Genomic DNA, 22,470 nt, shown 5'->3' on the forward strand with positions numbered 1-22,470 from the left:
ACCTCATGATTGACGTTAACAATGCACCTTAAATTTATAACAAACTCAAGCATAAAATATATATTTCACAAATTATTTAACAAGATAAACTCGTAATGAAAAAATAGGATAAATTTGAAAATTTTTCATTATTCAAAATTTAAAAAATCCATATAAATATATAAAAGATGAAATTTAAAAAAACTTGGGACAATGACAAAAAATGAAGTTGAAATTTTATAAACACCAAATAAGGAATGCCCAACAAAAATTTGTTATCATTTACAAATTCAGATTTATCAATATCAAATAAAATTACAATACCAAACCTAATTTAGGATTTGTAATTTTCAGTTTCTTTTCTTGTTATTCTCTGTTAAAAAAATTATTTATCTTTAATATCTTAGTTTACTGGGAGCATATTATTTTTTGAGCCAAGAGGCCAAGATAAGATGGGGGCTAATGGCTGTGCAGCCGGGTGATACCTCAGATGTGTAGATGGTTGAGTATTAGATTATCGAATCTTTTTTGAGAAATTGGTGACGGAAGAAGCAGGAACCAACCGAAGATGATAGTAGCAGGCAAACATTCTTAGACATGGCATCCCAATTGTTGCCGCTTTCGCTTTCTTTCTCGTCTTCGTCTTCTCGTCTTCCAGCGTTCCTCCACCGTACTCCGTTTCGCAATGGAGCATTCCCAAGGCACAGCCTTGCCGTCCGCTATCGCCAACGCTCATCCACCCTTGTTGTGCCCCTTGTGGGCAAGGAAGACACTGAACTGCGCGTCTCGTCTGAGCAGGATGAGGATGCCGACCCAACCCCTGAAGACCTTCAATACATCGACCGAATCAAAACGGTATGTATACATCTTATCATATTGTGAATTCTGAAATTTGTTCTCCCTCTACTACTAATCCTTCTGTGATCGATCTTTCAAATCGCTTCCCGCTTCTTAATTGCATTTCCGTGCGCGCTTGTAGGTGCTGGAGCTACTGAGGAAAAACAGGGACATGCTCTTCGGTGAGGTACTTCAACTTGTTTTGTTCCTTTAGCTTCATGCTGTAACCATTTTGAACAATTTTCTTTGTTTCGGTTGCTAAGGAAGCATCTTAACTTGGGAGTAGTGAGTGGGAAAAGGGGCAGGGGAATGGATAGAGGCTTCTATCATGTGTGCTGCCTCTTGATTGGCTTAGATTCTCATTACTTTATGGCTTAATTACTTATGATTTGCACGTGTCTTGAGTAAAGACGAGATGAAATGGGAGAACAAAAGAATTTAATTTTAAAATATAAAAGATATAGTCTAAGAAGCTTTTATTTCCATCATGTTCCTTCAGAGGAGGGCCTCAGTTTTCCCACGTTTTTTGGTCGATTATGCTGTTTCGGCCTGTTTTTTTACTCCAAACTTTATTTTTGCTTACTACCCATTGCGCCCCAAATTATATAGTCTTTATGACCTTGCCGATAATGATCCAGCGATTCTTTTTGCTATATATAGGTTAAATTAACAATAATGATTGAGGACCCCAGAGAAGTTGAGAGAAGAAGATTGCTTGGCATTGAAGATCCTGATGCCCCAACAAGGGATGATCTAGTTGCTGTTCTGGAAGAAGTAAGTTTGGCCTTCTATGGCTATGCTATGTCCAACTATGAAACCGGACTTGTAGATCTGCTTTCTACTGGAAGTAATTGTGTTAAACCACCTTGACACCATTGATTAACACATTGTTACTAGTATGGTCATAATTTTATTTACTTGACTTCTCCGTAAGGTTTAATAGTGTGACCATTTATTTGGTAGGTGAACGAAGGAAAAATCCCAAAGGATAAAGCTGCTCTCAAGATGCTAGCTGAGGAATTAAATTCATGGCCTAATTTAGAGGTTTGCTGACACTTCCTTTTCTTGGACACAAGGCATGCTTAAACTGAAACAAGTGATAATAGCCACTCCAAAATGTCCTGTGAAATGGAGGTGGTTAATGTTTCCAATGTCTTTTAAAATACTACTTTCGGTCTTTAATATAAAAGCTAGTTTGACATTCAATTTAGTCTTAAATATAAGATCCCAATCTACTTTGTCTCTTATATTTATCTATTTTTTCCAAATAGTCTTTATAATAGATACACATGTTAAATGTTCTATCAAATGGTAATTCTAGCTAATACACATAATTAGTAAGGATATTATAGGGAAGATAATATCTATTTATTACAAATAACTAACTTAACAAATTTTTTAATATATTCAAATTAGTTAACTAGCTCTTATATTAAGGATTGGAGGTAGTACATCGGTACAACAGTTTTTTAAATGATGGAAATTGGGTCCCTACCAAATAAAACCTTCTCAAGATACCAACGCCCGTGTATCTTAATATGGCCTCATAGTCACCGACATTGCTACCTTACCTTGATAGCATAGATATTTCTTTCTAGTATTGCAATTGAGTTGAGATTTGAGAACTGTGTTGAATTGGCATGAGTTATATCTGAAGTCTCAAGAGTCAAGTTTCCTTGGTCGGTCTCATTTTTCATTCTTCTTTCTATGTGCGAACTGCGAAGGCCTTTTGAACATTTTCTATTTTACAATTTTAACAACCCCCTATAAAAGCCTTAGCCTAGCATGACCATTTAAATTTTCTTGGCTTTTTCTTGCTCAGGCATTCTAATAAATGAACTTAGAATTAATCATCTTATCACCTGCTTTACTGTAGTATCCTCTCCCCTGAATCAAGGATTCCAGTGATAATGTAAACCGTATACCGTTCAAAAGGGAAATTGAGCTCCTACCCAATGGTCTTGTATAAACATCAAGCAAGTTAACAAAATCAGATGGAAAAAAAAAAAATTCAATGAATCATGTTGTCTTAATGTTACTACGTAAAACTCTTTAAGTGAATTGAAGACACTACTTTTCCAAATCAAGCTTAAAGGATCTGGAAGCAGCAGAATGAGGCAAGAGCTAAACTTGGGAGATGAGGATGGCAAGGTGTCCCCCCGTTTTTAGGGTTGCTGGTCCACCCATTTGCACCTTTTTTGGTATGTGTTTTGAAGCATGGCCTGTATGTGGGTTTTTTTTTTTGGCCAGAAAGCCTGTATGTGGGTTTACTCTCGCAGTCAATGTGAGTTTTTCATGGTTAATTAAGTTTACTGCCACTGTATTGAGCAGCCGCATCATTCTCTCCTCACTCATTAGGTTTAGCAGAAAAATACCTAGGCAACAGGCCTGCCCACGTAGCGAAGGATCTAGGAGAATCTAATATAGGTTGAACGTTATAGAATCGTGACAGAAAGCAGCGACTAAGTCCTAGGCTGAATAAAATAATAAAAAGAATAAAAATAATTAAATGACATATAGGCCCATGTTACGTTCGGCGACTTCCAGCAGTTAGACCACCCATGAAAGAGCCAAACTTGGGAGACGATGGTGGCAAGGCTGCCCTAAAGTCCTTAAAAGCATTTAGTCCACCCATTTGCACTTTTCCCAGCATGTTTCTTTGGCATGGTCATGGCCTGTTTGTCGGGTTACTTGTACAGCCAATTTCTCTTTTGTGTTTCCAGCCTAGTCAACATTATGAAGAAATTAAGTTGAGAATGTGGCGTGTTTAATTTGCACTTTGCAGTAAAAAAAGTCGGTTTGCCATAACCAATTACAATACTTTATTTAAAAGAAAAAAAAGAAAAAAAGAAAAAGTGGCCACGTTACCAAACTAATTTAGATGTAGAAAACACATGCTTGCTGGGTCTCTTGCTTGTACTTTTAGATATGTCAGTATGTTGAATCAGATGCCTCTCAAATGATGTAACTACTCGTGAAATACATATTTGCGGCTATCATATATAGGTGACTGACTTGGAATTATAAAGATAATTCTTCCTCAGGTTTCTTATTCAATTGATGTTAATTAGTAATTAGTAATTACTGTATTTTTCCCTGTGGGGAAAAAAATGTCTAGGTCGAAGCCCCAAAGGCAAAGCCCGGCAAATCCCTGTATGCAAGAGCGACTGACACGGGAATCAATCCTAAAGAGGCTGCAAAGAGACTGAATATTGATTGGGATTCAGCTGCTGAAATTGAAGAGACTACGGGAAGTGATGACGCAGAAGTGCCCCCTGCTGTGGTCAGTTTCTAGTCTTCCTCCAATATATTTTGCTATTCTTCTGTTTGCCTGACCTCTGTCATAAACTATAATTGGTGTGGGTTACAATGCTGTGTGTATAGATTCATGTAACGTTTAGTGCAAACATAGATTTGTTTAAAATTTGCAGTTAATTCTACACTCCATGATTGTTCCTTCACAATATATTGTTTGACTTATGAACATGCAGTAATTAATGGGAGGACACAAGACTTTCTGGGCTATGAACAGTCCAAATATGTTGGTGCACCATAAGGAGTTCCTAGATGTCATTATTAAGTGTAGAATCATTTTCTTTTCCCCAAAGAATTTGAGCTTTTCTGCTGAGGAGGTTCTTTATCCTGCAGGGTTATGGAGCGCTATATTTGGTGACGGCTTTTCCCATAATTATAGGAATATCTGTAGTTTTGATTTTGTTTTACAACTCTCTCCAGTAGGAATTGTTAATTCAATGTACGAACACGAGTTGTTATCAATGGAAATCATCAGCGTATCTTATGTCCACGTTTGGGTATTTCTATTTGATGCCGGCCACTTCATATTTTATCTTTGGCATTATTTTTCTCTATGGACGTCTTCATCATTATTTTATCATGTGCATGCGCTGCCCATTATTACTATATTCGAGTTGTTGTTCACTAGCTAATAAAGATTGACTATGTGTGTTAACCAAAGATATTTTCCTTAAACAATAAGAAATTTCGTTTTTTTTATATTTTGAATTAGAAAAGAAGGTACTAACGGCTTGATGTTATTAGAATTAAACCAACATTCTTCTATTTATGAGAGTTTTCATGTTATTAGATACGAAAAAAATTCCTCGTCCCCTTTCTTTACAAAGAGATGCAAAGAACTAATAAGAATCCTCAATTTAAATAATGCATAAGGATACTGCCACTTGCAACATTTATTTGAACAGTTTTTATTACTTCATACATTATTATAACTAATTAACATTTTTATTTTTATTTTTCCTAGGAACAGTCTCATAGATTCCTTTTTGTTATTCTATATAGGGGAATAATACTTACATTTATAGTTCTTTAACAAAGAGTTGTTATTTATGAGTCGTCAGTGAAGGCATCGTTGGGACAAAGTCATATTATGATTAGACATATTTTAGAGATAGGAACATGATCACCACGATTAATTGAGACGTGCATGGACGTGCTTTGCACGCACTTCCCTTTCTCCTTCTCTTCTCTATAAATAGTGTTGCAGCCGCCTTTCTTCTCCCAAACTCCATTCCCATGGCGCCACAGATTTCTGATGCAACCATTCCTATCATCAGAAAGCACGCCACCATACTCACAACTGAGGATCATCTTCTTCATCATTCTGCTATAACCATGATCAAAGAAAGCCTGCAAAAACAAGAGAAGCAGATTGCAGTGGATCCTTTGTCCCTGAAACAGCAACAAGTAGCTACTTCTCCACCACCATTACAGCCTCCGAAGTCCAAGTTCTTGAGCATCAGCCAACCGAATTCTGCAGCCTCTTCGCCGCGCTTTGCCTCCGTTCTTTCCAAGAAGAAATCCAATGTTGATAGCCCAGAATCCCCCCCATGCCCTGCAGAATCTTGCTTACAGAAGAGCAAGTCGTGTGGTGAAGGAAGAGCATGCCCACCCTCAGATGAGTTTGATCTTTGGTCCGTAATTAAACACGATACCACCAATATTCATCACCATGGAAGCTTCACGAAACCTGAAGCCATGAAAGACAGTCCGCCGAGAAGTAGTAGTGCTATTACTCGCAAGAACATTGATCCTCCTCCTCCTGCAGATAAAGGATTCAAATGCAGTTGTCTGTACATTCCAGGATTTGGAAAGGCTAAGCTAGTGAGACCTAAAAAGGAAGAATCACATTCTTTGAGTATTGATGGTGTAATATCAAGAACAGTTTCTTTGGAGAAGTTTGAATGTGGCTCCTGGGCTCCATCACCCAGGGCCATAAACCCAGTACTGGATCAGGTGGAAGGAAACGACTCTCTTAGTTCCTATTTCGATCTGCCGTCGGAGTTGATCAGATGTGGCGCCGGCGGCGAGGATGCGCATTCGCCGGTTGCGGCAGCTTTCGTGTTCGATAATAAGGACATCAAAGGAGTGCTCAAGAATGGTACCGCGAGAGGAAACGGCGGCGGCAGAAAGTCAGATGCGTCGCCTCGCCATGTTCGATTTTCGACTCCGTCTTCTCCGGTTTCTCCTGCATCGTCGTGCGTTACTCCTCGATTGCGAAAGGCAAGAGAAGAATTTAACGCCTTTTTGGAAGCCCAAAGTACCGCATCGTGAGAAGAATAATGATAATAATGAAGATCACTTTAGTTTGAGGGTCAAGTCAGATATTTTGGTCAGAGATTTAAGAATTCGTACGTACATTATGGTTTTTGCTAGTGGTACTGGTGGATTGATAGCTCATTAGCTCTACAATGTAAAGCCTTGTTTTTCTTGGCTTCTCCATTTGATTTGAGGCGTGCGTAAGGCAATTTTTGAATTGCAAGCTGTTTTGTTCTCTCTCTCTCTCTCTCTCTCTAGTTTGGTTTGAATTATATGCAATTAAGGGATTACTTTATTATCAACTCATCTCATACTATTTATAAGCCGTTTTCACAATATTTTATATAGATCATAAAAAATCATAAATTTCATTAACTTCATATTAAAATTCAATATTTTTTTAATTTTATTCCTATTTAATATATATTATATCCTATAAAAATAAAGTCAATATAATAATAAATGAATAATCAAAATATATACTGTATCTGCCTTACAAATAGGATAAAATTCTTTCTTAAATAGGAATAGAAGAGTTTTTTTTTTTTTCAATATTGGATGGCATGGTTATTTTGCAATTTCAGAGTTATGTGTTATTTTACTTTCTATTTCATTCTTCATTTTTCACATATACGCACTATATTAGAGGAAATACCGAATGCGGAAGAGGCTTCACTTTGTGTAACCAGTTATTGATCTCTGCTCCCCGTACATATCGCTTGACCCTTGTCCTGAATAGAAGTGTGGGGCTCTTCTTGGTTGGCCATTTATCCCCCCCACTAGAGTGCAAAGTCCTAGTATACGATGTTAGGCAGTACTTACCTAGGTTTTCTGCCCCCCCCCCCCCCCAAAAAAAAAAAAGAAAAAAGAAAAAGAAAAACCCCCGCCCCCACTCCCTCTTTTTGTTAACTTGTAAGGTTTTATCAGGAAAATAAAAAAAAAACAAAGCACTAGACATTTGTTGTAGGGCTCTGAATTCTAAACATTATTCTCATGCCCATCTTGGCTTTCTGATCATTGTTTAGTTTCTTGAGCGATGCATAGCGAATAATTTGATTTATGTTCTAAATTGTAAACTTTGTTCTGTTTTTCATTCACGTTCAAAGCATCCAGATTCAATAGAGTTTAACTCTGCTTTTTCAAAGTAAATTCATGAGAAGTTAAAAACTATTTTGATCCAATGAAAATATAGCTACTCTTGAAGGTCATGACGGGTTTACACAACAAACAGAGAAGGAAACAAAATTGTTGGCATTTGTCAACTGTAAATACTAATGATCAAACCCTAGCAAGCAACAATGTACACACAAAAACACACTTGGTGGTATATATCACAAAAATCAGAAGCCAGATGAATCAACCAAGGAAGAATACGAAGCATTTTCATCCAAATCTACCTGCTTCTTGTTGCTGCTTTTACTCGATGCTCCATCACCACTACTCTTGCTTACTGGCCCCACATCCAAACCTAAGAAGTCACACAACTCTATTCTTTTATGTTTTGCAGTATCCATGTCACCGTCCCAGCAAGTCTCAGAAACAACTTCAAGAGCTTTCTCTATCTTGTCTTCTCCCACAAGACTCTCATTTTGTAGGAGGACAAGGTAAACTTGTTCCGCTGAAGCTTTTCGAATCTGCCTCGACCAAGAAAAAAAAAAATGGTGAGCAAGAAATCTTACTATCTATCTACCTTGGCTTTCTAAGCAAATCTGCTACGAGATTTTTTAACTGTTTTTGGTAGAAAAAGAGAGTAATATTAACCTTAACATGTAACAAAGTACAACAACAGTATATAACTTAGACCCATAAAAGGCCATATTAAATGAATGTTTGAAAATTACCTTGGGAAACCGATGACCAAGAAAGGTCAGAAGATGAGAAAACGCCCGAGTATTGATCGGGTCTGGCACTGAAGCCACATAACCAAGTAATGCAATACCAGCATATAACTTAGAGAAATCCTTTGATCCCTTTAATTCAACTGCTAACGAATCCAAAACGCCAGCACAAAAAGTTGTCATGTAAGCCTGGAAACAAAATCTTACACTTGAATAAAATCTCACTAAAAATTTGTCAAGGTGAAAAAATTCAATAATAGAGCCTCAAGCTTTCAGCAGTTTTTACTAAACAGTATAAATGACTCATGATTCCTTTTGTACATTAAGTTAAATAAAAAAGCCTGGTCCTCTTAAATCACGCTCAAAAATACTTGAATCTCACAAAATTAGCATTAAACCCATTTAAGAGAATAGCATATATTATCCATGAGCATTAATGAGAAAAGCAAGGCAAAACAAAAACAAAATCCCCCTTAGAATCCACCTCCCCTTCCAAGCACAACTCCAGCCCCGGTCTACATAATTTGATCTTGAAAAGAAGCTTTATTATTAATCAGTTCTACGATATTAAAGATTACTTAAACATTTGTAAAAGAACACGACAATACTGATTATCATAGGGAACCAGCGTGAAGTATTCCTTCCTTTGGACAATGCAAAATTCATTACTGACAAAGATAACACAAGATGCTGCCAAAATTAGTGGTCAGGACCTGGCATGTTATGGGCTTAATATCTCTGGATTCGTTAGAAACCTTAAAGTGCCTTTGGGTTCTGGATACGTTTCCAGCTTTCATTCTCTATTTTTCATTTTTTAAAATCTAACTTCATGTGCGAGTTTCCAATATTTTAAAATAATTGTCATATGAATCTAAAAACTTGTTGGTCTCCATTTTCAATTTGAAAAACCTTAAATGACAATGCATTTACTTATTTTCAGTTTGACCATCAGTAGATGATCAGAGTCACAAGGTTGAAGTGTAATGGGAGTGAATTTCTTGTAAAATTACCTAAATTACACGTTTTGTTAAGTGGAAACATGGAAATCTTTTGGACATTTCCGTTTCCATTTTTCAACAAGCTTATCCCATTTTTAAAATCATGCATGTTTTATGTTTCAAGTGAAAATGAAAGCAGGAAAGGAAAAAACCAAATGGACTTCAATTTTCATCTTCCTTTCTCTTCACAAATTCTATCCCATTAATTAACGCACAAGCTGCGACAAACACATGGAGATATGAAGAATTACTTAACCATCAAGGGTAATCCGTAGAGACAAAAGATGGACAAAGGATTTTATAGCTCCAACCAGCATGATAGACTGAAAACAGGAAAGCCAAACTAACCTCCAAATTAAGGAATATCTTTTTGCTGAACAGGATCTCAATGGTCTGAAATGCAGAAAATTATCAATATATCAGGACTTTAAAGTGAATGCTCGAAGCAATCGCATTGAAGAAGAACGCAGCAGATGCTCATTATATAGTTAGAGTTCTGATTTATTGTAGAAGAAAGTTAGGGTTCTGGTTCTACTAGTTTCACAAAGTCTGACTATAATTATTCGCCTAAAAGAATGCCTGAGACCCAGCTTATCATTAACTTCATTCTAAAATTCCAAATCCCTAAACTCACCCAAAAAGGCATAGAAAACCAATTCTAGAACTTTAGCATCTATGTTGCAATCTAAATTTTGAATTTTTGCAAGTCAAGAGCAACCTACAAACATCCCAGTGTAAAACCCACTAATTAATACAACATTTAGGACTAAAAGTGAACCATAAAAGGTATTATCTTATAAGTTTTTCTGGGGACAAGATATCCAGGCTTTATCCCAAGAATATGATTTTCACCTACTAACAACAAAAAGAATGACAATACGCCAGGCCAGAGTGTAGCCTAGGAGAATAAATTTAAGCAATAAAAAACATTATTTTCCATCCAGAACGAGTCATCAGCAAAAGATGAAAAAGTAATATAGAAAAAATAAAATCTTTTTTAATGTTGATGATGTTGTGATTCACAGCAATTAATAGACAAATGAAGAGGAAGGCTTGATAAACAGGGACATGACAAACATGAAGGTGAATAACGAAAGCTTCCATCTGCTATTCTAATATCATTGAAGAAAAGCATAAACACACAAAACAGTGATAAATTACAAGACTGACATCCTGATCTATAGAGAAAGAAACCAAATATTATCATCTATGAGGATAATAGTATCCATGATCATTAAGCACTATGTAATACTTAAATATAGTTTTGATAGGTTTTTAATATCAAACCTCAAGCTGAAAATTAACCAGCTAAGAGTCAATCACCAGAAGAATTTTAATTGGCATTGCCTTGCAGCCGAATAAATTTCACGTACAACTTCTAAATTCAACAGTTTTATGAACTCATAAGGGACTTGCAATGAACTTTTAAAAGAATTCAAAGAACCACAATTTGCAGAAAGACCGTTGAACAATCACTAAGTTGTTCAATAAACCACAATTTGTAGTATGACCTCAACCAGTCAACAAATTTACATAAACTAACAACTGCTTGCATAAGAGCAAAATCCAACTATAATGGGCTCAAGCAACAGACAACAAATGACAAACATTGATCAGGCCATCCGAAATTCAAACTTCAACAATTAATAGAACTTTAAAACACTGAAAGGACTTCTAGACCCTTACTCTCCTCGAGCAACACATTTTCAAGATTTTTCTATTGGAAAACTTGTTACACAGAACCAAACAGCAGAGTACCTACTATCATAATTTTTGGAACCAAATGCCTGAACAACCAGCCAATTTCTCATTCATGAATCAGTGTAACTGAAAGCTACATGAAAATAAAAGCTTGATGAAAGCTAATTACCTTCAGAGTGGGTATTATAACCCTGTCATGTTTCTTGTATTGTTGAAGAATCCACAGAATGTCACCAGAAAACATGCACTCCCTGGTTATTGACCCTTGTAGATAATCTAACAGTGCGGAGAGTGACACCCTCTTCAAAGAATCTTGTAACCCACCTATTGATATAACTAAACCTGATAGCAAATGTCTACTATAACAACCAACTTGAAGCAACTGTACAAAGCGCGGATATGAGTAGGTGGGGACCTGCAAGGAAACAATTCATCTTTCAATGAAGAAAAAAGCTATTCTACCCGTCTCATGAATTGATAAAACAATCTCATCACTAACCATCCATTTCGCATCTGCTTCTTTAGGAACAATTTCTTCAAGCTTATCCCTAAAAGGAATATGAGGAATATAAACCATCTGGTTGTACAAAATTCTGTAAAGAACATTTGCAGCTGCTTCTCTTAGCTTATCCATCTTCTCCACAGCTTGCTTAACAATTCCTCCAATCAAACAGGTAGCAAGGTTTTCATCAAACAATGGAAAATATTGATTGTTCTTGACAATGTCATTAGTTAACTGCTGCTTTACAGATTCAGTAGAAGTTTTTCCTGGTCTTGCGCTCAAACAAGCCAAGTCTCTCTTACAGAGCATGTATGTACATTTCTCAAGTCCATCTAATGCAGCCTCACGAACCCAAGAGCCCACATCACCTCTGTTATCAACAGAATAGTCATCTAGAGCTTTAAACAAAGTCATCATCACTTCATTCTTTATCAAAAGAAACAGAGAGAAGTCCCCCTCCTCCATGAGAGAGGTAACAGAATCTGTTCTTCCCTTAATTAATGTTTCACATACAGCTACAAGCCCTTTAACAGCATTTACACGTGCTTCAGCATCCCTATCTTCAGGTTTTTCCTGCATTAAAACAAAATCATTTTAACAGCCATCTAACTAACATAACAACATAATATGTAAAATCAGTAGCAGTGAAAATGCACCTCAATCGTACAGCAGCTACAGAGCTTCAAAAGCACATTTCTCCACCTACTGGCTAAAAATTTGAATGGCAAAACACCTATTGCCAGAGCAGATCCTCTTCTTGCAGCAACATTTGGATCATTCAACATATTGAGGTACTTTGATATAACATCACCCATGACTTTATCATCAACAAGCAGATATGCTTGGACAAAGTATTTCAGGGCCTTAACAGCAGCATTCTGTTCATCAAAACACAATTTTGATTCAGGGCCTTAAATGGAATATCCCAATGAAATAAAGAAAGAAATAAACAGATATATATAACTCTTGTTTTAAAAGAATGAAACCTGTATCTGAGAGTTAGGATGTCTCAAGTTCTCATTCAGGGTGTCAAGCAAGCTTTTTTTTATCTTTTCTGTTAATGTTATGTTAAATACAGAGATGCATTCAATGAACCGAGAAACAGCTGCCCGCATTATCTCCCCTCCTTTTCCACGATAAAGTCGTGCTTTCTCAATCGATGGAACTACACCAGCAAGGGTTTTCTGCTTATCTGTCATGAAGAGTTCAAAGCGTTGAGGTCTGTCAACATGTTTTGAAATTAGTTACCTAACAGAAGATGAAAATTCTAGGATAACTGATAATGGAAGTATGAAAATGCAAAGAACATATGAATGTTATAAGGATTCCTCAATAGAAAGAGTAAGAGATTAATCATGAGATCATCCATTAAGGAGTCATCATTAACTGAAATTTATAGATTAAGATTTTGTAATCACATCTATATGTAAGATTTCTATTTTGCTTATTTAAAAGAAATATGATTTGCATCTATTAAGAATAGTTGGATCATAAGTTTAAAGAAGAATGTGTGACCTGAGGAAAGAGTGTAATTGCATTTATGTAGTGCTAAAACAACTTCACCGGTTGCTAATGTTGCACCATGGCGCATGCACAGATCAGATGAAAGAGTGCAAGGAATTAACTTTTCCATGACCACATTTGCGAAATACTCAGGATCATATTTTACGAGAGAAGAAAGGGCCTCCGCGGCAAGTTCTCGCAATCCTTTATCCTGAATATATAATTCCAAAAAGTATTACTAAAAAGTACCACTCAAGAAAATTGAGCAAACAGAGACACCAATAACAAAGTTCCTGGTGCTGTGGAAACAGTAAGAAGGACAACAATGCGACCTTAATTTAGTCCTTAGGATATACTGTTTAAACTTACAATTCAGACTAGCAAAAACAAACAATAAACTAGTAAAATTGCATATCAAGATATTATTCATTTTCAGCTGCTAGAAGTAAAAGAAACCACTTTAGAGGAGAAGAAGTACTAATAGGAGGTAGAAATAACACTGGTCACATGACTCCAGACCTGAATAAAATCATATTAGCAACAAACATGCATATAAATATTCGCAATATCATTATTAGACAAAAACCAATTTTGGACATCACATGCACAAACAACCAAAGATTTTCATATGACAAAACCAACGAGGAGGGGGAGGGGGAGCCAGTTCACATACTTAGGAAAAGGAGAAATAAAAAAAAACAAATTAAGGAAATTAGAATATTTCATGTCTTCAGCAAATCCTGATAAAACTGAAGTTATATAGAAGCCTGAGTATTCCTTCAATAATGCTGAGATATCCGTACAACATCATTTTTGCGGTTGGTTTCTTGGGCTTATCCCGTCTCAACTTTGAGATGTCACTGATTCCTTTGCACCACAAAGTGCAGCTCAGCAAAAGGATCAGGCTAGATTGATTTATAGCTTTTCTTAGCAAGCAAACAATAATGCAGAGGCTATGTTTAAAAAGTGAGCACAATGTTTGGCAGATAAAGTTTCATTTTGTAGAAAAAGAAACTAAACACTCCATCAACACTTAATAAAGATATAGCTAAGAAAAAACTAGAGAGAGAGAAGGAGAGATTAAATTTGAGCATACCCAGTGACAGATTTTTCTATCAAGTAGGTCATCCACGAATGGGAAAAGATATCCTTCGAACTTAGCAATGAAGACAGCAACATCAAGATAAGAGTTTACTCGGGAAGCAAGTGAAAAATAATCTGCAGTATTAACTATGTCAATGCCATGCGGATAATTCCCTTGCCTTCCAACATTCTCCTGAAAAGCAGCTGCTGCTGCTCTTCTGCAGTTAACCTAAGCATCATTAGCAAATCTACTCAGATGACAATTCATGCATTTAGCATTTAAAAATAACTCATTTGATGGAAAGGGCACCTCACGGTCATAGCATGCCACTGTTAGGAGGTGGGGGGCAAGTTGTTCTAAGATATTTTTCATTTCCTCATGATAATATGCCCGTCCAAATGCCCAACACACATACGCAGCAGCATCACGTACATGAGATCCAACACTATGTGGACCCCTACGAACATCATAATGTAGGGCCTGTACAGTAATTTTGCGCATTATTTCCATCAGTTCATAGCAGGTATATCTGAAAGAAGCACTCAACTTCAGTTTGCATTTAGCAATGTCAATAATATTAATAGAAATCAATGTCCTCTCTCAAAAATGATTTATTAGACCTTCTTTTTGGTTAATGATACAACACAAACAATAAGAAGGCTATCAACAACCAACTCATTAAATAAATTTTTACTAAAAGATCCCATTCGAAGACATTCTTTTTAGTTAATGATAAAGAAAAAGAGGTTTTGTAAAGAGAGGAAATCACACCAAATAGGAAGATAGTAAATCCTCACAACAACCAGTACTGACGCAATGTAAAATCATATGAAAGTCATAAAAAGGATTAGAGCTCCTATGTTGAGACAAATGGTATTAAAGCACACGTATCACCCACCATGAATCCTAACCCCAATTTCCCTTTAAAAAAGTAAATATAGAATTTCAGATAAATAGGCTCTAAATACTTCTTATCACATTGGGGGGGGGGGGAGCACATATACATGAACAAAATCTACAAACTAACCACAAGATCCTGTGAAAACAGCAACAGGATAAAAGGAAATAAAAGCAGAATAAAATCAAGAAAGATCAAGAGCAGAAAACAGGATATAAGGCTTAAATTTGAAAAATAAGATAACAGAACTAAAGGCTAATAAACCCAGAAATATATTAAGAATTATTCAGGATAACAACAATTAAAAAAAAAAAAAGAAGAGAAATTCCAGGTCATGGATTCTGATTGATTAGATTTACCTCCAGGAACACCAAAGTTTAGTTCCATTCACATTTTTTCTGTTTTCCACGCCACAAAAACCACTAGCTTCCAACAAAGAGCCACAGACATGAGTAACCCCTCCCATTGTTCATCAGATTACTCAAGTTATGAGCACAAAATCTTCAATATCAGGTTTAGTATCAATATAAATACTGGCAACGACATCAACAATCTAGGACCATGTCCAATCTATTTTCATTTTCATCATATCTTCCTCTCCCATGATAATATGCACCATTTTTCCCCCCTTTAGGCACCATATGCACTAGTTATTTACTGGGCAAGTTGCCATCTATTCAAGCTTCTAAATCTTGGACCTCTGGGTAAAACATGATCATGTGTTTTGACAAATAAAAAAATTATAAGCAGCTAATGCAATTTAAAATAACAAATCAAATATCTCTGCACTTAAGCATATCCTCGTAGCAAACAGGAATACCACCTTCACAATGAAAGGAACAACTTTGGAAAGACAAGCAGGCAAGAGGAGGCCTCTACGAGCAAGTTCAGCCAAAGCTAGACAACCTCCATGCCATGAACCATCACCCTGGGGAAAAAATTTACTTGTGAGCAGCAGCAGAAGAAGCAGTGCCTCGTCAAATTTGATAGTGACATTCAGCCAAGCGCTCATAGTGATGTTGGATTCATATAGAGTACATCCATACAGAGATAAATGTAAATGGGAACCATTTAACTACCATGACTAGCATAGGAACGGTCAGCAAAGGAGGGTCAACCGTCAATGCATACCTCACCAGGTGAAAACAACTCAGAAACAGATGATAAAACGTCCTCAGCAAGAGAAGATGTCAACCGTGAAGTTATGCGACCTATGCCTTTTGCTGCAGACCAACGGACAACAGTATCCTGAAATCCAGCAGTAACAAGTGATAAAAAAAAAAAAAATTAATCAGACACTAAAACACAGTGAAAATATAAAAAGCTTAAGTTGCTATTAGATGCAAATCCATGTGAAGCTTATGGTTGTCTTTTGAAAGTCACCAGAAGATACCAGATAAAGAGAAGCTATTTCTAAACAGCAGTATGCCACCAGTAATGTTTTGTGTTTAGATCAGTACACACCTCATACACACCAACTTCAAATAAACAAACAACAAGGGAGGAAAAGAAGTCAATGATAGATAAAATTAAGTAAAACTGCCAGTTACTACAATAAGTTCATCATGCAGGATTTTCTGTTCTCTTGTCTAACTAAATTATTTGCATAATTAGATCCATTGACGTAAATGCATAAGCTGTCAAGCAAGAGATCATTAGTTATTGCTTTAAAGCACTATAATGAAGACTAAGATAGTAAACGATGTCTAAGTTTCACATAGAGTAGTATAAAATACTCTATCACATATTTTAAGTAGGGCACTTTTCCTGCCTCAATAGCTAGCTTTTGAAAGAGAATCCCCCACCTCACTTGGATGCCCATCAACTGTAATCAAAGCTAGTGTCAACAACTCAAGAAGGGACTGCCGAAGGAGGGTTCGAACTGGTGATAGAGTCAAGTATGTGTCGCCAAGCAAAGTGTCACAAAGCTTAGCCATTGGGATCTTGTCTCTCCCAAGGTGGGCCAATTGATATAAATCTAAGAACTAAGTCATTGACCATTAAGTAGCGTGGGAATGCTACATGGGGTGCTTAAATGACTAGTGCTCTCATCCCAGTATCTAACATATGGGAAAAGGTTCCCTACCATACCTGGGTGCCCATCATACAACATCATGGGTAAGCTTACAGGTAAATTGATAAAGTGCATTATTAAATACATTATCTTCAACTAAAAACTAAAAACTTCTTTAACTAAAATATAAGAATTATAAGAAAAGAAATAAGGATCAAACCACAACATCATGTCAATTGAACGCTAGCATGATTTGTAGTGTTAACCCTAAGAGATGAGGTTTGCTAAGCAAGGGACCAAGAATTATTTTGATAACTTGAGCATAGGCTTCAATAAGTAAATTACACTCCCATCATACCTCTAACATCTTAATCCTTTCAAGATTATTGATTTGTTGACATAATATCAGAAGGAGTTAGAACTTGCGCCCTCAATGTCCTTAGTAGATGAAATTTTCGCAACAGCTATGCCAGGCATGTGCCTTATCCACATGCAGCCCTCAATGTCCTAAGTAGATGAAATTTTAGCAACAGCTATGCTGGGCTTGTGCCTTATCCACATCAAGCTCAAAAGGACCATACTGTTTGCAGATCAATGGCACATAATCTGCAAAGATGCATGCGTTTTCTTCTTCTTCTTTTTTTCTTTTGAATACATCAACCATGTTCATGAATGGCTTATACGAAAAATAACATTAATATAGTTAATCCAACTTCCAATAAGATACATGGTTTATACAAAATATTTTCCAAAAGGCTTACTTTCAAAGAAATCACCATTGGCTTACTTCTAGACAACACCAGACTTCTCCCCATCTTAGCAAATTTTAGCATGAAAGAGAAAAACAAAATTATCAATAAGAATCTCACCCTTTGGACATACCATATCCCTCAAACCAGATAGCAACATCTCAATGATCTCCTCAACAATTTCTGGAACATCCATGTCTTCTTCATCTTGTGCCACATCTATAGCTTGGGTTATGTTAGAGGAGCCATCATTCACAACATAATTGCCCTGGTCAATTTGACCGGTTTTATTCAAAGCAACATTTATAGAGGTGCTTCTTCCCTGCATGATAGGCATACAGTTAAAACTAGAAAATGGTGCCAATCAATTAGCTCCTAGAAAAGTCTTCAGCAAAAGAATGAAATGGACTAGAACTTTTTTTTTTTAAAAAAAAGAAAGATAAATAATATTAAAATACCAAAAATTATATTTGTAAGAGGGGAAAAAAATCATCAGAGAAGTTGAAACCATTGGAACAGGTATAAGAATGAACTCTGGAGTACATATCAACGAGACCATTGCCTTTTGTGGGAGGATCATACAACTTCATTCTAATAATTTAAATATTTAAATAATAAACAACAGTGCTGACATCCTTGCAAAGAAAGCATAAGTCAAATGCAACTGGACTCATCTGGTCCGCCCTCCTGAGTATTGCAGGAGCCTTCTGCTGAATGATTTAACTTATTAGTGCTTAGTTTTTTAGTTTGGATTTGTTGTAACCTTTTGTTCTTTCCTTCAAGCTTAGCACTTGCCTTCTTATCCAAAAATAAATAATAACAATAACAACAACAACAATAATAAACAGTTAATTGGATCTGTTTCTGTATTTTTATTATTTTTAACATGACAAAAAAGCAATTCATTCCTAGTAGCTGCTTCATTTTTTAATGGGACAAATCTAAGATCTAAGTATCAACCTCATAAAGTCTGGCTCCAAATAATGAATTCGTTGAATCCATAGCAAGGTGTAGAATTTGAGTTCCACATCAGAAGCATTGCCATTTTGACTTGGTGTTACAGAGACTTTGTGCTCTCCAACATCATGAGCTATCTTTTTGGGCAAGCTCTCCCAAAGTTTCTTATCAAAATCCCCTAGTCTAAACATCCATTTTTGCCAGTTACAGAACTACATATAGCTGATAAGATGTGAGATCACATCAAAGATTGTAAAAGAAAAAGACTGACCACATAACGCCATGAAGGCAAACGATGAGGAAGGGCAGTAAGCCCAATTCGCTGAGTTAGCTTCATCAGATACTTGCGAAGCAAAGGACTTCGTGCTGCAGTTGAGGACTTGTATAGTGTCGAAGTGTCATTCCAAACAACAGGAATTACATCAAGCAAGAGTTTACGACTACCAGCCTGCATACAAATAGATGCCGCAAGAGGTAGAAGAGATGATGTTAACAGAGCAATTTTCCAAATGACCACTTTCATAAAAGCAAAACTAAATATCCTAGATAGCCAATCTTTCTATTGGTTAGATGCATATCATGAAACTTTTCCCCACATCCGTACCTAAAAGAAAGAGAATCCATTTGCGTGAATATTTATAACCAAAACAAGGAAAATATTTGCATCTGAGAGTGTAGATGAAAATAACGAAAACAGAACCTTAAAAATGGTGGCCAGTGATTCAACAGCACCAAGTAATTGGAAGTGATGAAAGACATCCTCCGTGACAGAAGACAACACTTCATGTGTCCACTCAACAAACCTGAAGACATCAGAAAAACTAGTTTATGCAGAAACCGAAATGATTCTTTTTTTTATTAAACAAAAAACAAAAAAAAAGAAAAGAAACTGAAATGATTCTTCACTCTATATCATTATTCAACCAGCAAGGGAAAGGGCCTTTGCTTTCCAACCCGAGAGCCTGTTCTGTATCTTTTCCTATACGCATTTATAAGTATCCTTGGTAACTCTGTTGTGAAGCAGTGGAACACCAAGGTACATGCCAAGATGGTCGGTGCATTGAAATTCCAGGCTATTGCATATGAAAGACACTCTATATCATTATTAGTAAAGAAACAAAGTTCTACATACCTGGTAAAAGCCTTGGTCATATCTGGACGTGTTAGAAGCCTAGAGAGCACTAGTCCAGCCATAGTGCGCATAGGCCCCGCAGTTGAGAGGTAATCCTTACAAAACCCTAAAATTCTCAACACAAGAGGGGCGAGCTCAAGATCGTTGAGCTTGGTATTGTTGGCAATACTGGTGTCCACAGTGGAGATGTCAAAAGGAACTAATACAAGTATATAAAGCCACAACAGCATCACACATTTAGCTTCCATCTCTCCTGTGCTTTCCTGCCTCAATGATGTTGCTGAACTCGTGTGATGACACTTCTCCAACAGAGCTACGGCGAGTTCTAGATCAGAAACTTGATGAGGGAAAAACTTGATCACAGTCTTGTATCCACAAACTGTAACTAATGAATAGATAATGATGCATATTGGCTTGGTTATTTCAAGAATTTCATCTGAATCTACACCAAGTTCAATTGTTCTAGAACGAACAATGTACATCAATGGGGAAACAATGCTTTCCAGGTAAGGTTCTAGAAGCTGACCCTGCTCCTGATACTTATCCAACTGCATATAGAGAGAAAGACTTTCTCAAAAATGAAGCATGCATTTCACAAACAGAAAAGTGCATAGGCCAGAAACCCCAGACCCAAAGGCCCATAGTCATCACAAACAGGTTTAATGTTTCCCTCTTCACATTTAATTAATAAAGACAAAACCACTGAACAAAATTAAAACATAACAAAAAGCACAAGGAGAGAAGGAGAGTAGGAGTACAATGGATCGGATTTTGTGAACTGAAGAAGGGTCAGAGACTTGGCCATTTGAAACAATGTCGTCGAGAATGGACTTGACTAGGTTCCATTCTTGAAGGAAGTACTTCTGCAGCACCCTGTCCTTGGAATCATACTCATCCTCCTCTTGATTTACGGTAACAAACGATTCCTCCTCCTTCTTCACTGTCTCTTCTTCAGCTACTGCCGCCATGAACTTGATTCAGTTCCCGCCTGTGTCGATGAAACGAGGCCTTCCCAGAGTCGATGATCTTTACAGGGATCCGGAAATTCAAATTTGTAGATTTTTTTTTTTTCCTATTTCTTTCTGAGATCCATTGATTTGTTTTTTTTTTTTTTGAATGCATATTTTTTTAATTTTCATTCAGCCTGTTTTCTACTTATTATTCAATTAAAAATCATTTTTTAATATTATTATTCTGATTCTTAATATAAAAATTTATTTAATTTTTATTTTAATTTTAAATATAAAATATCAGTCTTTTTTATATTTATTTTATTAAAATTTTTTGTAAAAAAATAATTTTAGTCGATATATTATATTAATAAAAATATTTTTAAAAAATAATACATATTTATTATAACTAATTTTTTAATCTATTTAAATTAGTTAATTTGTTTTTATATTAGCGAATAAAGATAGAGAAAAAATTAATACCTACCTAAACTTTTATATTTGATATATTTTTTGTTTTTTTCCTGCCAACTATATATTTTTTCTAATAAATTCAATTTACGCCCTCACTTATTTCATTTTTAAAAATTGATGGTATCAACTATATATATGAAAAGAAAAAGAAAAAATTCTTAAAAATAACTGTTAGATTTTAAAATTTTAAATCAATATTAATTAGTATGCTTATAAAAAATAACTACATTTAAAAAAATAAATATTTTTTATTTAAAATTTTAAATTTAATAATTCTTTTGTTTTTTTGGGGATTTTCCCAAAAAGTATCCGTGTCATGTTACTGGCCCAGAAAAAAAGAAACCGTATCCTATGTCAAAAACTGATAAATAGGCAAACTAATTTGCGTTCCCCTCGGTTTGCCGTTTTAGCTTCGCATCTCCGCCCTCAGTCGTGTCCTCATCGACATCTCCTCCTCCAGTTGCCGCCGTCGACACCTGCTCTTCCAGCCGCCGCTGCCGCCTTCTTTTAGGCAAGTGTCTGTTCTTCATTCTTGTTCTTCATCTTATGCCTTCATTAGGTCCTTCCTCTAAGTGTTGATAAATTATGTAGTCTGATTTTGAAACTTGTATATGCAAAGTTGTGATTTTTGGTGTGATGAAATTATCAAATGAGGTTTCGGACGAAGCTCCTTGTAGACTGAAGTAGTCATTTTGACATTTTCTATTGCCCCAATTTGGCTTTTGATCAATCATATGACATTTTCAAACTGGCTGAGCAATTCTTCTCCTTAAATCCAAAAGGCAACGAAAATCACTTTGCTATGGTATCGTTTATCTCAGTGTTAGTCCTCTACAAAAATTCTGCTCGATACGAAAGAATGCTTCCCCCACTGTTTTCCTTCCCTCTTGCGTTCGAGCATCTGTGGCCTGCATCACTCCTATTGGCGGCTCTCGGAATTTGCTGAATTTCTGCACAGTACACTCCAATCCCGTTCAATCATCGCTCTTGCCTCCACGATAAGCCTGACATCCTGGTGTGGTTGGGACGGCAGAATACCATTCAGGGGGAGTCAACGAGTTTAAGTCTCCGCTGACCTACTGCCTCCGCGGCCCTTCCTCCTTCGTCGTCCGCTCCCCTCCCTTTGTCGGTCGTTTTCTTCAGAGTCCAGCATTCGTATCTTATAGGTATGCAATTCGGTTTGTGGTTTTCATTTTTTCTGAAGATTCTTCTGATGATGATTTCTTGCTTGCTCAATGTTCAATAGTAAATGCAGAATCTGCTGATACAATCTGCTTAAG

General features: G+C 36.3%; 3 protein-coding genes across 5 annotated transcripts; 2 read left to right on the top strand and 1 right to left on the bottom strand.

Moving 5' to 3' along the window:
• Positions 1 to 457: 457 nt before the first annotated feature.
• On the top strand, positions 458 to 4,635 carry LOC114712382 (ycf3-interacting protein 1, chloroplastic). Of its 2 annotated transcripts, none has more exons than XM_028896917.1 (6): positions 458 to 834; positions 959 to 1,003; positions 1,477 to 1,590; positions 1,780 to 1,860; positions 3,935 to 4,099; positions 4,308 to 4,635. In XM_028896917.1, exons 1-6 carry the CDS (start codon positions 577 to 579, stop codon positions 4,308 to 4,310), a joined length of 666 nt encoding a protein of 221 aa, XP_028752750.1. In that variant the 5' UTR covers positions 458 to 576; the 3' UTR covers positions 4,311 to 4,635. The 2 variants fall into 2 exon arrangements, with proteins under 2 accessions (XP_028752750.1, XP_028752746.1); XM_028896913.1 differs by having other exon boundaries at positions 4,465 to 4,621.
• Positions 4,636 to 5,212: 577 nt separating this feature from the next.
• On the top strand, positions 5,213 to 6,405 carry LOC114712314 (uncharacterized). The gene has a single exon (XM_028896837.1). The coding sequence runs from the start codon at positions 5,368 to 5,370 to the stop codon at positions 6,403 to 6,405; it is 1,038 nt and encodes a 345-aa protein (XP_028752670.1). The 5' UTR covers positions 5,213 to 5,367.
• A 1,104-nt stretch (positions 6,406 to 7,509) lies between these two features.
• LOC114712355 (tubulin-folding cofactor D-like) lies at positions 7,510 to 20,825 on the bottom strand. 2 transcript variants are annotated; one of them, XM_028896876.1, is made up of 17 exons: positions 20,525 to 20,825; positions 19,767 to 20,314; positions 19,335 to 19,437; positions 18,906 to 19,082; positions 17,811 to 17,999; positions 16,046 to 16,162; positions 15,738 to 15,842; positions 14,326 to 14,496; positions 14,029 to 14,244; positions 12,945 to 13,143; positions 12,416 to 12,621; positions 12,086 to 12,307; positions 11,427 to 12,002; positions 11,097 to 11,342; positions 9,575 to 9,619; positions 8,232 to 8,417; positions 7,510 to 8,024 (listed from the first exon to the last, which is right to left on the bottom strand). In XM_028896876.1, the coding sequence occupies exons 1-17, from the start codon at positions 20,732 to 20,734 to the stop codon at positions 7,731 to 7,733; spliced, it is 3,810 nt and encodes a 1,269-aa protein (XP_028752709.1). In that variant the 5' UTR covers positions 20,735 to 20,825; the 3' UTR covers positions 7,510 to 7,730. The 2 variants fall into 2 exon arrangements, with proteins under 2 accessions (XP_028752709.1, XP_028752717.1); XM_028896884.1 differs by lacking the exon at positions 7,510 to 8,024 and having other exon boundaries at positions 8,285 to 8,371.
• Positions 20,826 to 22,470: the final 1,645 nt, after the last annotated feature.

This window comes from Neltuma alba, unplaced genomic scaffold (assembly GCF_004799145.2).
Source record: "Neltuma alba isolate B1F8T4 unplaced genomic scaffold, ASM479914v2 tig00001827_pilon, whole genome shotgun sequence".
NCBI classification, from domain to species: domain Eukaryota; kingdom Viridiplantae; phylum Streptophyta; class Magnoliopsida; order Fabales; family Fabaceae; genus Neltuma; species Neltuma alba.

Excerpts from the sequence above, each read along its gene's own strand:
- LOC114712382 (XM_028896913.1), top strand. The coding sequence starts at position 577 with ATGGCATCCCAATTGTTGCCGCTTTCGCTTTCTTTCTCGTCTTCGTCT. Across the intron at positions 1,591-1,779 it reads TAGTTGCTGTTCTGGAAGAA|GTGAACGAAGGAAAAATCCC; the intron begins GTAAGTTTGGCC and ends TTTATTTGGTAG. Across the intron at positions 4,100-4,464 it reads CAGAAGTGCCCCCTGCTGTG|GGTTATGGAGCGCTATATTT; the intron begins GTCAGTTTCTAG and ends TTTATCCTGCAG.
- LOC114712314 (XM_028896837.1), top strand. The coding sequence starts at position 5,368 with ATGGCGCCACAGATTTCTGATGCAACCATTCCTATCATCAGAAAGCAC.
- LOC114712355 (XM_028896876.1), bottom strand. The coding sequence starts at position 20,734 with ATGGCGGCAGTAGCTGAAGAAGAGACAGTGAAGAAGGAGGAGGAATCG. Across the intron at positions 14,245-14,325 it reads TGGCATGCTATGACCGTGAG|GTTAACTGCAGAAGAGCAGC; the intron begins GTGCCCTTTCCA and ends AATGATGCTTAG. Across the intron at positions 12,622-12,944 it reads CAATTACACTCTTTCCTCAG|ATAAGCAGAAAACCCTTGCT; the intron begins GTCACACATTCT and ends TCTTCATGACAG.